The sequence below is a fragment of the Oryza brachyantha genome, chromosome 3 (genome assembly GCF_000231095.2).
Source record: "Oryza brachyantha chromosome 3, ObraRS2, whole genome shotgun sequence".
Taxonomy (NCBI): domain Eukaryota; kingdom Viridiplantae; phylum Streptophyta; class Magnoliopsida; order Poales; family Poaceae; genus Oryza; species Oryza brachyantha.
The window spans coordinates 4,696,540-4,712,727 of record NC_023165.2 but is presented as its reverse complement, the minus strand read 5'-3'; the positions used below and the strand labels follow the sequence as shown (position 1 = coordinate 4,712,727).

Here is a 16,188-nt window from a genome sequence, read left to right as displayed (position 1 = left end):
ATAAAAAGAGTACCAGTATTGTATTTTCCATGAGAAAAGGAAATACATAGAGGATAGATTGAGATAAAGGGGATGTTTGGTCGATATACTCAGTTTGCCCAAAGTTGTCGCTAACTTTACTAAAAGTTGGCTAACAAAAAATAGAGCCAACATGTGACAAATTTATCATATTTTATTATGTCAGTGACATATGATATATATATATATATATATATTAAAAATAGAATATTATCACAAATATAATACAAACCAAACACATATCTAGCTTGATCAAATTTGAGTAACTTGAGTTGCGATAAACTTAGACAAGCTGTGTGGTAACCAACCAAACAACCCTAAAGTTTCGGTAGGACTTGTGAGCATTGTGGTTAGTTGATTTCCTAGCTCGTGCAAGCCAAAAAAATCAGAATCTGTTATTAACCCCTGAACAGTCTTCTCAGGACATCGAGGTGCAAGGATCATGAAAAAGAAAAAAAAAACAGCAGAGGACCCTCCTTGACTGCATCGTGAAGCTAGCCGCTAGGGTTTATCAATCTATAGCCCAAGGCCCCCCATGGCTATGAATATCATGGGCAGCCTCTGCATTCGCAGCGATACATGTATAAAGCATGGGGCACTGTATTGCCATCATATGGTTTGATTGCAAGTAGTCTTCCAATCAATTGCGTATCTTCAATTTAGGAGCAAGATGACTGCTCTGTATATTCAGAAACGTATCGATCCACTACTTGCGAAACTGATGATCATGATGTATACCGCCCATACTGATACCGGTGCTTTTCGTGTATGATTACTGTTAGCAGCCTTGCAGATATGCAGTGAGCAGCCGTAGACAACTACATGAGCGAGAGGGAGATGCAGCATTCCTAACTCACTTTGCAAGATGTAGACAAGTAATCACACCCTTCGTACACCACCAGGCCAGGCTTGTCCAGCTCCTCCTCCTTTAAACAGGCACAACGCTGGCTAACTTGCCCCGTCAGAGCTATGTCACCTGGTCTTCTGACTAATCTTGGGTAGCCTGCATCGCACCAAACCTAACACACGTAGCACAATCTTAAGAAGGTTCCACATTAAGCAAACCTGATAAACAAAATGCTTTGTCTAGAGTTTCAGACTTCACAGTCTAGAATGTGGAGTAACCGCAAAATGGATACAATTTTGAAGTAACAAAATAGACAAATATTAGTTCAACTCGAACTATGCATGTCAAGCAGTAAGCACCAACAAATGTAAAGGCTTATTACGGGCATAGCACTTTCCCCAGGAAAGACGTTGTCCTCAGGTACAGAGAGCACATATGTTCATATGTATATACTGCTATCTCAGAAGGTGGCAGTAGTACCAGCACATGTGGCTGGAAAACCAATGCCAAGCAACCATCAAAGATATCCTACAGTAGGTCTAGGCAAGGACGAGCGAACTAGCGAAGGGCAGGGAAAAGATCACAAAACATTTCGAGCAATCTCAACAAGTCGCACCAAGTTTAGTACCACATTGCTTTGGTCAAAAGTAAAAAGTTACTCCATTGGTGATTTTCATTAATACCGTTGCTTCATATGCCATTTTTTTGCCGCAGTAAATTTCTCCATGACTTATTTTGTTGCGAGCTTTGTTGAACATCAGTAATTTTATGTCCAGGAGGATGTAGCAGAGTTGAATTATCGGTTTAGGGCATAATCCTTGCTAATGTTCACCGAGATTGCAATAACCTGTCAGTGACTACTAAAGGATCGACAGTAGCCAGCACAAAATGGCATGAGAAGATTAGTGCACTAGAAGAATGATACTACCTCCGTTTTAAAATGTAAGACATTTTAGCATTGACTAGATTTATATGGATGTTAATGAATCTAGACATACATATATAAACAATGTACATTGATCAATAGATAAATCTAGGGATAGTCAAAATGACTAACAGTATGAAACAGAGTGAGCAAGTCCTACAGAACGGTGCGCTACTGCCCTGCCAAGGGGCAAATGACTGTATGGAGAACTGTAAGGGTACTCCCAATGGTCTAACTTACATGATTTTGTCAGTGTCAAATTAGGGAAAAGCATAGATCAGTTCATTTTTTTCATGTGAGAATATGACACATGGTAATGGGAAGTTTAATTTCATCAGTAAATTGTTCATGAGGTGTTTTAATAACAAAAACTGAAAATAGCAGCAGTTGAAAATCAATATCAGGGTACTTACTTCACCACCCTCTTGCTGGCTCCATTTCGAGTTACAGCTAGGTATTTTAGCTTCTTCACTCTTCTGCTTCTCAAGAAGCTGAGCGCCTCTCTTAGCCTTCACCTCTATGCCCTTGAGATATTTTGTTGGGTTGCCTTCACTGTCGTAGTAGCGTCCAACAATTTTACCAGCAAATCTGCATTATAGGTTCACACATACTATAAGAAACATCATCTAACAAGGCTTTCTGTTACACAATCCACAACTTTCACAATAACTTTAGCAAGTTTCTCCTGGCATTGGAACTTACACTCTAATACGAAGAATACCACATAGAATAAATAATGGATTTATAAACACTACAAATTTAAAACATTCATAAGGATAGAGAGATCATAGTATTCTATCATGTTTTATAGTTGGCCAGGGCAGGAGAAATAACACCATGGTTGAAGAGCATGAAGATATCCTCCTACATGAAGTTCTCATATTGAGAAGTAACCATATGAAATGAAAGTAACTTGATGAATCGATGAAAAAAGAAGCTCACATGTATCTCTCAAAGTAAAATTTCCTCCAGTCAACGATGCTGTTTACCTGAAAGGAAGTTGCAAACCAATAATAGAATATTATTGACTCCAGATAAAAAGGAAGTCACAAACCAATAATAGAATATTATTGACCCCAGATATATGGAAATATACCCTTTTTTTGAAAATGCACAAGCCTATAACACTAAAAATTCAGCAACAAGAAACAGAAGATGCTAAATTTTGCTTGCGTTTTTAAGCTATAGAAGTAGCTCATAACATAAACACCTCCAAATTATAATGCGATCAAGATGTAAATGACCTCTTCAACTGTTTACAGTGTTTTAGTGATTCACTACATCAACATAAATATTTTCTACAGTCCATGGTAAAAGAAATACACACATGTGACATCAGTACATAAGATGAAAGGTTTAGGTACTATGAACTTCCAAATTATAAAGAGGTACTACCTCCGTTTCAGAATGTAAGACTGCATTGTCTGAATTATATAGATGCTAATGAAGCTAGACATATATATATAAACAATATACATTGATCAATAGATGAATCTAGGCATAGACAAAACGTTGTCCAATATAAAACGGAGGGAATACTATGAACTTCCAAGTTATAAAAAGGTTGGTAGCTGGTATGAACTAATTGAAATTAACAATACATACCCTTGAACCTTTTATGTATGTATGGTCCATCCTAACATTTTTTAATAAATAAACAATAGATTCTACAAGTACGACTATAAATAAACTACAAGAACTGTGATAACTTTCCGTACCTCCATGCTAGATAAGCCCTGCAAAGAATCTGTCAACCCATCACCTGTTTAATCAGAAAAGGGAGAATATTCTAATGTAAGTGCATATGAACTTCTATTACCATGATCTCTTTATTTAGTAAGTGAATTTACATCTTGACTGCCCTCAATAAAATTTTGAACATACTATGAAGGGGAATATGGGAACGACATCCTATTACATTGCAATTGCTGGCAGAAACTGAAATTTAGCGAGCTTCCAAGAACTTTAAGAAGGGAAATAAAGGTTAAAGCTATGTATCCTACTCTTCATCACATGGTCCATGCCTGACCAACTGCATTTTTATGCACCCAAGCCATCTTATTAGTGCTTCGAACAAAATGTCCATATTAAAATGTGCTAAATTCACAAGACCATGGCACAGATTATATTTGGCTCTTTTCACGAATGATTCGACATTGATCGATCACCAACATCCTACAATGTACCCAATAGATGGCTATGCTTACAACTTGTTTTTACATATGTTGATGTTGAACTGTTGATGCTTCGCTGGCAGTAACAAAGCATTAAACAGAGCAATGTTTATGTTGTCTGAAGTAAACACTTATAATTCGATAGAGATCAGGGATGTCCTCAATTTACCTCAAATGATCAACACAGCCAGCACAATCTATTACTACTAAGAAGTACATTTGGCAATAAACAGTGGATATATATAACGAGACAGCCTGTAGCCTAGGGTAATGTAAATGAACAATAACCGCATAAATCTGTTCCTAATAGATCCTCCCCCCTTAAAAGGCACCAAATAGAACGGTGCAAGAAAAAAATCAATAAGATGGCAGCTTTACCTGTAAAATTCCCAGAAACAAATGCTCGTGATGCATCCCTGTTATGAAAATGCTGTTTTAGTATCAACAAGATGAGATGGTTATATGAGGTTTGCCAACTTAAGAACTATCGTAATAGGCCATAATATTACTAATAATTGTTGCTCGTTTGACCCCCAATAGTATAATAACTAATTTCATAAAACACCAACGCTATTGCATTGTTCCTTGATAGAATTCAAAAGGCCCTAAAAGATAGTAACCTGCCAGCGAAGTGATGATAACCACCTCCAGGACCATAATTTGATCTTCCTTTCGTGACATCAAACACCGAACTGCATTATCAAACAAAAAGGAAAATAATAGGATTGTAAATAGTCCTAAAGTAGAATGGAAAATCAACACAATGCAATGCAATTAATTGAATCCATAAAGAATAACAAAACCTAAACAGTGAACATGCTTTATAAGAATTCACATTTACAACCAAATACAAAACTTGAAGCCTCTACAATAAAATAGTTTTTCATAGAACTGCAGGCTTATGTGAGATAAGTGTGAGTACCCCAAAATCCCAAGTAGTATGGGCAAGCTGTCGTCCGTTCCATTGTACACTGCTAACTCTTCCATGGTCCACAATCTCTGCTCAGTGTAACACATGGAAGAAGAGAAAATGTTGTTTACAAAAGGAACATAGCTAAAACAGATTGCACAATCAAGTTCAGCATTCATCATAGAGTTACAGCCTTACAGGGCAAATCATTAACTTCACTACAAGTTTGTGAAGTTGCGATTCGTGAACTATATATGCGCTAGATGAAGCAAATGGACAAGGTGGTCAAGATTTTGTGGCGATTACGGATCCAGATCAGTCGCAAGCACAAAGGCAGCTTCCGCAGTTTAGAAAACACAAGCGACCGGATCAGTCGCAAGCACAAAGGCAGCTTCCACAGTTTAGATAACACAAGCGAAGTGGAAAATTTTGGGGCAAGTATGAGTAGGGATTAAGGAACCCACCGGCTTCCTGAGGCGGTAGAGCTGGAGGACGACAGCGAGCAGCGCGGCGAGCAGAGCGAGGCCCAGGAGGAGCCGAGCGCCAAGCACCATACCTCAGGCGCCCGTGAGATCTACCAGCGTCCAGCGGTCAGTCCAGCCGCAGCCGCCTCACCGGCTCACCGCTCTTCCGGTACCAGCCTGCCCCTGAGACACGACGGCGACGTCGTCGAGCTCGTCGGAGTGGAAGGGTCCCGGCGGCGCGCGACGGCAGGTGAGTGCTAGGATTAGTTGACTGGGCCGAGCCTGAGATACACGCTGCGGCGGTGCCCAAAGTGAAGGCCGAACGCGTCCGTATACAGTTTTCCGTATGAAAATTGCTATGTATACGATCTGAACCACTTAATCCCCTATCTAATGTTTCAATGTTTCATTAGTACGTAGGTCGTAGGAATTGTTTCTATATACATACATACAGACATTCCGTATATAAACATTTTATATATAGATTTGGTACGTAGTCCAAACTTTTTATATAGGATATATTTTTCTTTATAGCCTTTTAGATATATATTTCTAATATGCTATTTTTAATATAGATATTTTATTATAATATATACTTTATATATTATATTTGTTTGTGTAGATTTCCTATATAAAAACATTCTATGTATGTAAAGCCATTCAGGTGAGTTAGCGGACATGCAGGTATTCGTCCATTAGACCGATGGTTTTGTGAAACTTTTCGATGATGGTACCAGAGCCTCTATGTTTGTCTTATTTAAAAAATTTATATAAAAATTTTAAAAAAAAGTCATGCTTTATGCTTATGATTCAGTACGAATAAAAATATTAATCACAAAAATTTTTTAAATAAGACGAAGAGTCAAAATATTGTATCAAAAAACTGAAAAATAATCTTATTTCGGGACAGAAGTAGTATATAATAAGTGCAGTTTTATAAAATTTACCGTTCTAATTCCTTTTTTAGGCACAGACTGGTTTATTTTGATGTACTACTGCACAGCCATACTTCCTCAACTTGAGTATACGAGCAGTTAAAAAACACTTTTGGATTAGTTAGATGGAAATGCAATAGTACCGTTATTTCTTTTATGAAATATAAACATATCCAGATAGAGAACAGTTGTCAAAGGTTAATATTGAGTATTTCATATTTTTTCCCCAGTATTTCCAGCAGGTCAGGTGGAACCGTGGAAGGAAAGACGTCAGGTTTGAATGTTCACTGCAATCAATTCACACTGGTACTACGATAAACATTTGTTTTTTACTCTATACGATAATCAATTTAACCATCTTACAAGAAAAACAATGGGCACAAACCGGAAATGCTTAAACGGTCTGCAGACATGCATCTTGTTCACCCAGACTGACCTACATGGCTACAAGTATAAAGTCGCAACTCACTGGTTGCCGAACAAACACTAGAATCACCGTGCTCAGTCGAACAAAAGGGGCATGATGTATTGCAAATGTCTCACGATTTCCTTCTACGCTTTGTAGTTGTAGGCTTCGGCATGGTACCTGAGCCACGGTTTGCATTACGTCCCTGCGACGAAGGCGCACCTGGGACCTCCGTATCTGCATTCCCTGTGAACTCTCCAGTCGTCGAATAGCTCGCGGTTCTACCACCACCTGAAACCTCGTCAATACCCTCACAGGCATCCCTTGTTCCATGCTCCATTTCTCCACCAGATTGATCGACTGCCATATCTTGCTCGTCACCCTCTTCCATGCAGAATCCACCTCCAGTGAAAAGATAGTCTTTTGGTGCGGAGTCCATCGGGGAATCCTCTCTTAACTCAAACCTTGAGGGATCTTCGTTCATACCAGAGGGACCTGAATGCATTTGATCGCTTCCTAATTCACTCGTATCCTGATGGAGCAGATTAGATAGTGCGTCATGTCCATCCATGTGATCCATATCTTCGTTCAAAGAGCCTTGCCTTTGATTTTCATCGATTTGATGCATGGAAACATCATTGTCGTCAGCTTCCTGGCCATCTTCCGCGTACATGACCTGCTTACGCTTCCTATTTGACTGCACAGACAACATCAGCATGCAGATACAATAATGTTAGTTTCCAGCACAAATATTACAGCTTTTTATACGCGATCAGAATAAATACATCTATATTCAATAATTATGAGTATCATATACACACGTAGAACGTAAGTAATATAGTGAGGAATAAAAGCAGTTGTTTACCAGCTAGTAACAAATTGAAGCTATTTTTCTAGTACAGACTAGATTTGTAGTGTTTTATATATTATATTAGATAGGTTCACATCACATTAGAGGGCAATTTTACAGTACAGTGCCCTTCTATAGCAGCATCAAATATCACAAAAGATAAGAGTGATACAATAAAAAAGACAGAACTATGAGGTGCACTTACTCTGCGCATCGCTAATCCCTCTGTTTCGTAGTTGTTGGTATATCTAATATGAGAAACCTCATCAGATGCTAAATTAGAGACTTCAGAACCTTCCTGACTTCCACCAACCACATGAGCATCATCCATTCTTCTTCGTCCTTTGCCTCTAGAACGGCTAGAGGGGTTTCCAATCTTTTTCTTTCCGGCAGTTCTTTTATGTGTAGTATGTTCATCTGCATCTGCAAAACTATTGGTGATTTTATGATCTTGACTTCCCATGTTTCCAGGCCCACCATCTTTGGTTTTCTGCCCTTTAGCCCTAGCATGACCTGAGGAGCTTCTCTCTTTATTCTTGTTGGCATTACTAGTACTGGGACTGTCCTGATCAACTTCATCCGTTTCTGAAAAGCTCTTCCCTGTAATACCCTTGATAGCTTTCTTAATCCTCTTGCTACGAATTTTTGCAAATCTCTCGTTGAATGAATAAAATGACTCCATACGTAGCTGAGTCTGCACACATGTGACACACTGAACAGTAAGGATTTAAATGACCAAGTTCTGCATAGATTTTCATCCTAATAGTTAAATGGAATCCAAGCAGAAGATCATAGCTATTCTATTTTGAAGAGGCAGGGATTTCCTAAATGTAAAAACAATAAGACAAAAGGCAATGAATTGCCAAAAACTTAGCATGTCTACTTATATGCATGGCAAACCAACACCAGAGCGCTGGCATGTTAACAGTTGGTGTCCTCAAACCATAACAGTAGGCAACTTATCATAATTCAACATTATGCATAAACATATTAAGCATCAAATCAGCCTAGAATGTGGTACATATTCATGAAATTTTCCGGAGATTTAACCTCGTGCTTGTTATACTCTCTCAAAACAGGAATTAGAAGTTCATCAGCTTTTTCCTTGCTCCATCCAAACCTTTCCCAACATAACCTGAAGAACCTCCACATTAGATGCTTTGCTGCGACAAAGAAACAGAAGAAATAGAGCCCATATCGTTTTCATTATCTAGTCCTTAGTTTTGAAACAAAAGAAACCACCACAGATACATTCGTGCAAGATATAGATCAAAACAATTTGTTGTAAACAAGCTAATAAGAAGGGGGTAAAAGCACATTCCACGTAATAAGAAATAGAGCCAGTGTTATTTTCATTTTCAGTTGCTTGCGTTCATGGAAAACAAGGTTATTCAAGAAAACTTACTTGCGTAGTAAGCCTGAATCTGGTCTTCCCCAGGAAAAAGGTTCTGTTGAATCATCAACTTGTGGAGATATGTATGCATTTATGACTGATTCACTAGGAAAATTTGAAGGAATATGCCAGTTCTTGCTCACATTCCTCTATAATAATATGATAATAAGCACAAAAGAAATATTAGTAAAGCATGTACCCACTAAAATAACCATGCAATTACAGAAATTGACAAGCCATTCCATAAAGACAAGCATGCTTACATGCTTACTCATAAATATTTCCTTGATGCGTTCAATTTCATTAGAAGATTGGTTGTCATCAGAACCTTCAATGCATTGAGGTCCCAAGCTACTTCCCTTACCATCTGAATGATTTCCCTCAGACTTTCTTTTCTTTGAGCTGCTACCACTTTCCATACCAAGTTTCCCCAGTAGAGTTAGATCTGGTGATTCAACCCATTCTCTGAACTTCTGGAGTCCATCTTCCTCAGGAAATGCATGTGCAACTTCAATAGCATTCACGATGCCAATACCACTGCATAACAGTATATATAAATAAATAAATATACTGGAAAAACAGAAAGTGCACCAGCATTTTTCCTTAAAAAAATGAAATTGCATGATTACAGTATAATGCTATGCACTCTTAATTCGCAAAACAAGTGCATAGTTCATTAGACAGGCTTCCAAAATGCTGTGAGGTACAACAAAAAACATGTCAACTTTTCTTACAAAATAGACCATGCATGCAATTTCTGGAACAGCAACTTTTTTTTCAGATTTCCTCAACAAAAAATGCAACAGGTAAAAAGATGAAGTTACGTTCTTGTTTTTTTTAATATAAATTCAACTGTCATCAAATTGTTGGCTTGCAAAACATTCTACAACTAGAAGGTAACACTGTATATCTGCAAAATTCAAGTTCTAACAAACATATGTGAGACAGATTCTTGCTAGCATATCACCTAATTCCTTCAGTGTAATCACTCCCAAGAAGCAAAGCCATGCGTATTAATTGTTCTCTTGTTAGACCAAGCTCAGATTCAATGTCCTGAAATCAAATGACGGTATTAGTTGTGAAAACATACTACAGCAAATACATGCAAACTTCCATTACTGCTTCAGCTTTCAATGTAATGAAAATGGGAGTAAAATAGAAAGCAAAAAGACATTTCACCTTCATTAAGTATGTTTCCACATATTTTCTATCATCAAATATGTTCTTATAAACATTCCTTGCACCAAACAGGAAGACATCTGAATCATCAGTAACAACTCCATCGACAAGGTTAGTCATTTCCATGTATGCACACTGAGCTTCAGCTTCCATAGGTGCAATAATATACGGCAAGCCAAACATTTGGAGCAAATCCTGTATAATGCAAAGATATCCATGTTAACATTGTATACAGTTAAATAAAACCATTTACTTCTAAAATTTCAGTAAACCTCAATCCAAGACAAACATTGCTTCTAATCAAAGGGAAAAGGTGTTTGTATCTATCTATCAAACCTGGCATTCAGCAAACATCTCGCTGCTGACAGACTCTGCATGGCTTTCAAGCTTTCGCCTTTCATTTCCAAGATATACTTGTTCTTGTCTCAGAATTGATAATTCCTCTTCCAGATTAGCAGTTGATACACTGTTGATACCAGCATTATCGTTCAATTTTGTATAGTACATCTCAGACGTAGAGAAGTCCATAGCTCCCTGGTTAGCATTTTGGTTTTGTATGGCAGTGTCAACAACCAGTTCATCTATCAAAATGTCCTTTTGGGGTGACCTTGAGGATTCTCCAATGCAAGAATTATTTGTTTTGCATTTTGATTTATCAGTAATCGAACTGTTTTGTGTGATAACTTTATCACTATCATTCTTAGACCACTCGGGAGTTCTGGTTGTATGTAACACTGAACTATGGTGCTGAACTTCTGAGCTATCTGGTGATTTTGTAGCGGCAGTACTGATGGTCATATTACATGAAGGGAGAGGATCCGACAAGTAAGCGCTGTTATTATTGACCCACCCATCATTATTCTCTAGCTGCGTCTGATTCTCATTTTCTTGTCCATCAACTACAAGCAATCCATGCACTATATCATTCTCATCAGAATTTATTTCCTTTCCAATTTTATCAGCTGTATTTACTGCAGCACTAGCTGGCTCGGGAACATCATCATAAGACTCCACAAGTTTATCTTCAAAAGATGCTTGCAAATCTTTAGGGGTTACATTTTCAGGTTCTTGCCCCTCAAAATCCTCTAAACTTCTCCTTATAGCTTCCTGAACAAGGGCATCTTCTTCTAAATCTCCTTTTGGTAATTTAGGTTGATTAGTTTCATTACTAGAAGGACCTCCAGGAACATCACAACCACCTTCCTCCCACTCTATCTCATCATCAGTACCACAATCATCCAGCAGTGAAGTTTGATGATCCTTCTCACCAATTTGCAAAGGAAGTGTTTCATCTTCAAGTAGTTCTTTTGAAATGCAAGCAGAGCCATCCATCTGTTCTGTACTTTTAGGAAAAATGTCATCTGTAGTGAATAAGTTGGATGAAGTTCCAGAAACTAAATGCAAGAAAATTTGTTCATCATTGTCATTCACTTCTGTTTGATCATCAACAAAGGATATCTCTATTGTTTCCTTGCTTCCCACAGAAGTACCCTCAGAAATTATGTCCTGTCCTACTAGTGATGATGTGTGATAGTTATCAGTAGCAGTTTCATCAAAATCTTCATTGAGATGAAGAGAACTCCGCAACCCATTACTTTCAAAAAGGTGTTCCGGGAAATCTGGAGGGTCTTCATTGTTAGCTGATCCTTCAACTACAGCGTTATTATGTCCCCTGTTTCTGACCTGCTCATGCTCTTTGATGAAATCCAAATTCCTTTGGATATCACGAGTCATACGAATTCCCATTGCTCTGACCCTACTTACTCTAATCCTTCCTCTCTCATCACGATATGTCTCAACATCAGGTCCAAAACTCCCCAAACGTTCACTGTTGCTAGGCTTAGTTGATCCAGAACTACTAGTGGGATTGGATTTGAAGAAAGCAGGATTGATTTCCCTCTTTGACTTAATGCTATCAACAGTATGCTCCTTTCCACCTCTTTGTGCCAATGTCCTGATACAGAGAAGTATAATGAATTAAATGGTACTGCACAAGAACATCACAGACAAATGTATGTATAGGTGGAATCTTAACAAGTACAGGATAAAGTTTAACAAATGACTGTATGTAAAGACTAGTACTTACTGTTTATCACCAGTGAATGACGATGAGAAAATGAACTCTCTGTTAGCTTCTGATGCTATTTTTGATGTTTGGACTCCCCCAACACCCTTCCCTGCAGCACACCTCTGAACTTCATCTATATCTCGGCGGAAAGCAACAGTTTTCAGGTATGACTGTATCTGAAGCTCTGAGAATTTTGCCGGTTCCTGCAATGAGTCAAATCATCATAAGATCATACATCCACCCCTAAATACTGAAAATGGTAAATTATATGAAATGCTGTAAGGAGTAATTCAAAAAAGCAAGTCTATCACCTTTTTTATCTTCTGGTACTTTTGCCTGTTTTCAGCCATCACTCTCTCCCTCATCTAAAGCAAAGATGAAAGGAATGTAAATGTTCTCCAAATCAGTCTGTGATTGTACACAGTTTAAGGTGCCAAAGAGAAACTTGAGAACCACTAGTTTGGCTTCTTTACCTGGACAAGAAGATCCAGCTGCATCGATGGAGGGAGTGAAGCTAATACTGCAGGATCAATGTCACCCGTGGTCATAGGCTGCAATTTCATTAAAGAAAACAGTCCCTTTTAAACAACTAACAAAATAAAAGACAACAGGTGCTCCATAAAAATATAGGCACCATGTTTATGGAACAGAAGAAAAAGAAAGCCTTTGATGGCGTACTATATTTCGATCAAGCAAACAAAAGCCAGCTACTTACAAAGATCATTTCTTCATCGTCTTCATCATTGTCCTCATCAATGTCAGCCCCTTCTCGCAATGGAGCGCTTGCAGTATACTGTTTTCCTTTGGTAGTCAGATCTGCCTCTTCCTCTGCAGCAAGTGATGCGGCCAGCCTTACAACATGCAATAAAAACATCAACTTAATGATCTCAACAAGCACAAAGTATGTGGAAACTATAGGGAGACACACACAGTTCATCCAGCTTCTCCTGGTCAATTGGTGTGACAGTTGCCCCACTGTTTTCGCCATCACCATTTTTGTTTTGATCTTCATTTGTTTTCTCAATTTCTTCCATTTTACTGCTCTCAACTTGCTTGTCTTTGTTGTCATGCTTAGCCCTATCACTTTTAATTTGTGCTGCCAATTCTTCAAGCTTCCTAGCCTTGAGCTGGAATCACAGGCTCAGAACCGTAAAGATCTTGATCTTGCCTTGCTCAACAAACTTACAAGACTAGTACACCTAAAATGACATACCATCATTGCTAAACAATTGGTCATTAGAAATACAGGTATTTTTCAGGATGATAGTGCCTATCTATGCCAAAATTATGAAAACCACAAAAACTTAAACTAGGAGGAACTAGCTGCCTTTTTTAATTGAGAAGGAACAGGCACCCAAATTCGCCTTGACAAGGACTTGAACTTGGGTAGTATGAGCGTACATCGACACTATCGACCAAAACCACCATTAAAACTGGATTGTATTGCTCTTAGAGGGCATTTTGCCCAATTTCGATAGTTGAGGGTGTAAAATGTGTGGCTTCAAAGTTGTGGGGTGTTTTTAGACTAACCCAATAACTGAGGGGTGTAATATGGACTCATCACAAGAAAAAAATCACCAAAGATTAGTCTAGATAGCTATCATTTATCCATTTTTGGCCTGTTTGGTACTTGGGAAAGATATGTCCACATTCCTGCAGAAATTGGATAGTGAAATTTCTGCGCTCCAAATGAGGTATTATGTTTTCTGCGGAGCTATCATTTATGCATTTTTGGCCTGTTTGGTACTTGGGAAAGATATCTCCACATTCCTGCAGAAATTGGATAGTGAAATTTCTGCGCTCCAAATGAGGTATTATGTTTTCTGCACTGCAGATCAATGAGCTCTTTATTAATGCTGAAATAAAATAAGTAAACCCTGAGAAACAAGTTTCTTGACGTGTTTTCCCTAGAAATGCAAGGGAACATCCCCCAAAAAATAATAAATGGACCTGGGTAGAGCATCTTTCTTGTTCACATGGTCAGAGCGTGTTTGGTTCCCACTGGTGTTTACACCCACAGTTTGATAGTTATCGTTTTAGACAACGACATGATCTTCTAAATCTATCTTTGACTATAATTTTCTATTAAAATATACACAAAAGGTAAGCAAATGTCTACTTTTATTAAAATACTCTTTATGACTCATGTATACATGTTTCATAATGTTTTTAAACTAAAATAGGGAGGGGGATAGGGAAAGGTCACGTACGTGGGAGAGCAGAAGCTTCTCGGCGGTCTTCCGGACCTTGGCCTGGGCGGCATCACGGTGGCGGCGGCGGGCGGCGAGGGTGCGCCGCTTGAGGGCCGGGGTGGCGCCATCGAAGACGAAGACCGGGCGCGCTCGGAGGAAGAGGAGCTTGCAGATGCGGCGGAGGAACCCGAGGAGGTGGGCGTCGCGGATCATGTCGCCCTTGTCGTCCCGTATCGCCCGCATGAACTGCACCATCCAGATGCTCGCGTCCACCGCGAGCCGCTTCCCCGCCAAGGTCTCCACCGACACGCGGCGCCCCACGGGAGCCAGCAGCTCCCACAGCCCGTGCACTCCCATCTCCCCACACCGCGGAGACGGCTGCCAGGGACCGCTCCGCCTCCGCCGTCGCCGGAGCGCGGGAGTGACGCCGCGCCGAGGAGGCGGATTGAGGAGCGAATTCGCGATTCCTCGCAAGTTTTTCTCCTCTTATTTTTTCTTTGGAGAAGAGAAGATTGCGAGGAAAAAAGAAAAAGAGGTCAATGGCCGAATGACGGTTCGCCTTATTTCAGTTTGGGTTACGGCCCGTTCATATAATGGGCTTTAAAGATATTGGGCCGTATGGATAGTTGGCCCAAATCAATCGGAGCCCTGTTCACGTCTCCTCAGCCGCGTTCGGCTCTCCCCATCCTAACCTCACTCACATTCTGTTTCTCCGCTTTTCAAATTGCTGAACCGTATGATTTTCTGTAAAAATGTTATATATGAAAAATATTTTTAAAAAATAATATTAATCTATTTTATATTTTTTATAATTAATAATTAATTAATCATGTACTCATGCCGAACGTGACCCTAGTAGTTCTAACAACTTTCTTTTTTTTCTATAGATAAGTTGGTTACTACCGGTCAGTCTCAATATAACAGATTTTCGTGTCCAACATCTAGCCATCCATCTTATTTAATTTTTTTTTAAAAAAAATAAAAATAATCACACATAAAGTATTATTCATGTTTTATAATCTAATAAAACAGAAATATTAATCATATTTTTAAAAAAAATTATACGGATGATCAAACGTTAAACATAAACATCGTGAAAATATATTTATTTTGAGAGTTCACGTGAGCCGTATATATAACATCCATATGCTTGTTCATACTGAGAAATAGCTAGCGACGACCGAAACTTGGTGTTTTTTCTGCGTCTCTTTCGGGCAACTACTGATAAGAGATTACTGAAATTGATATCGTCGTTACTGAAGCGCATCTAGGCCGCGTTTGAATGGAGGAGATAAGTTCTTATCTCTGACATGGGAAACATAATAGTAGATTAGTACATGATTAATTAATTATTAATTATTAAAAAATATAAAATAGATTAATATGATTTTTTAAAACAACTTTACTATAGAAATTTTTTTAAAAAATACATCGTTTAGCAGTTCGGGAAACGTACGCGGAAAACGAGGGGTAAATTAATTTGGGGGAGGAAACGAACGTGGCCATAGTCAACTCGTGTCGTGGTTCTCGTTTTGTCTTCAGTATCCCATCCGTTTCATTATAATATTTTCTAGATTTATTTAGATTCATTCATATATATAAATATTAATGTATATGTATCTAGATTCATTATGACACACATGAATATTTATAAAACAGTATTATAACATGGAATGGAGAAAATAGTTGAATAGGTTATTCTAGATTTTTCGGAAAACTGGTTTTGCTTTGCATGGATGCAAAAATCCAACCCATAATCTAAGTTTTTCCATGATAATAGAGTTCATTTCCTCAGCTAATTCTCCTGCACCCTTTTTGAGTGATATG

At 38.6% G+C, this 16,188-nt stretch overlaps 2 protein-coding genes across 4 annotated transcripts; both read right to left on the bottom strand.

Annotated features, from left to right (window-relative positions):
- Positions 1–270: 270 nt before the first annotated feature.
- On the bottom strand, positions 271–5,654 carry LOC102711786 (membrane-associated progesterone-binding protein 4). 2 transcript variants are annotated; one of them, XM_006649530.3, is made up of 8 exons: positions 5,339–5,654; positions 4,887–4,963; positions 4,585–4,656; positions 4,343–4,380; positions 3,509–3,552; positions 2,733–2,779; positions 2,204–2,378; positions 271–1,037 (listed from the first exon to the last, which is right to left on the bottom strand). In XM_006649530.3, the coding sequence occupies exons 1-8, from the start codon at positions 5,426–5,428 to the stop codon at positions 867–869; spliced, it is 714 nt and encodes a 237-aa protein (XP_006649593.1). In that variant the 5' UTR covers positions 5,429–5,654; the 3' UTR covers positions 271–866. The 2 variants fall into 2 exon arrangements, with proteins under 2 accessions (XP_006649593.1, XP_015689726.1); XM_015834240.1 differs by lacking the exon at positions 5,339–5,654 and adding an exon at positions 5,073–5,099.
- Positions 5,655–6,583: 929 nt separating this feature from the next.
- On the bottom strand, positions 6,584–14,838 carry LOC102711511 (DNA repair protein UVH3). Of its 2 annotated transcripts, XM_006649529.3 has the most exons (14): positions 14,380–14,838; positions 13,100–13,296; positions 12,885–13,020; positions 12,643–12,720; positions 12,481–12,534; positions 12,188–12,372; positions 10,438–12,055; positions 10,102–10,296; positions 9,890–9,975; positions 9,186–9,459; positions 8,935–9,071; positions 8,580–8,664; positions 7,735–8,223; positions 6,584–7,376 (listed from the first exon to the last, which is right to left on the bottom strand). In XM_006649529.3, the coding sequence occupies exons 1-14, from the start codon at positions 14,716–14,718 to the stop codon at positions 6,813–6,815; spliced, it is 4,437 nt and encodes a 1,478-aa protein (XP_006649592.2). In that variant the 5' UTR covers positions 14,719–14,838; the 3' UTR covers positions 6,584–6,812. The 2 variants fall into 2 exon arrangements, with proteins under 2 accessions (XP_006649592.2, XP_015690918.1); XM_015835432.1 differs by lacking the exon at positions 14,380–14,838 and having other exon boundaries at positions 12,885–12,997; positions 13,100–13,191.
- Positions 14,839–16,188: the final 1,350 nt, after the last annotated feature.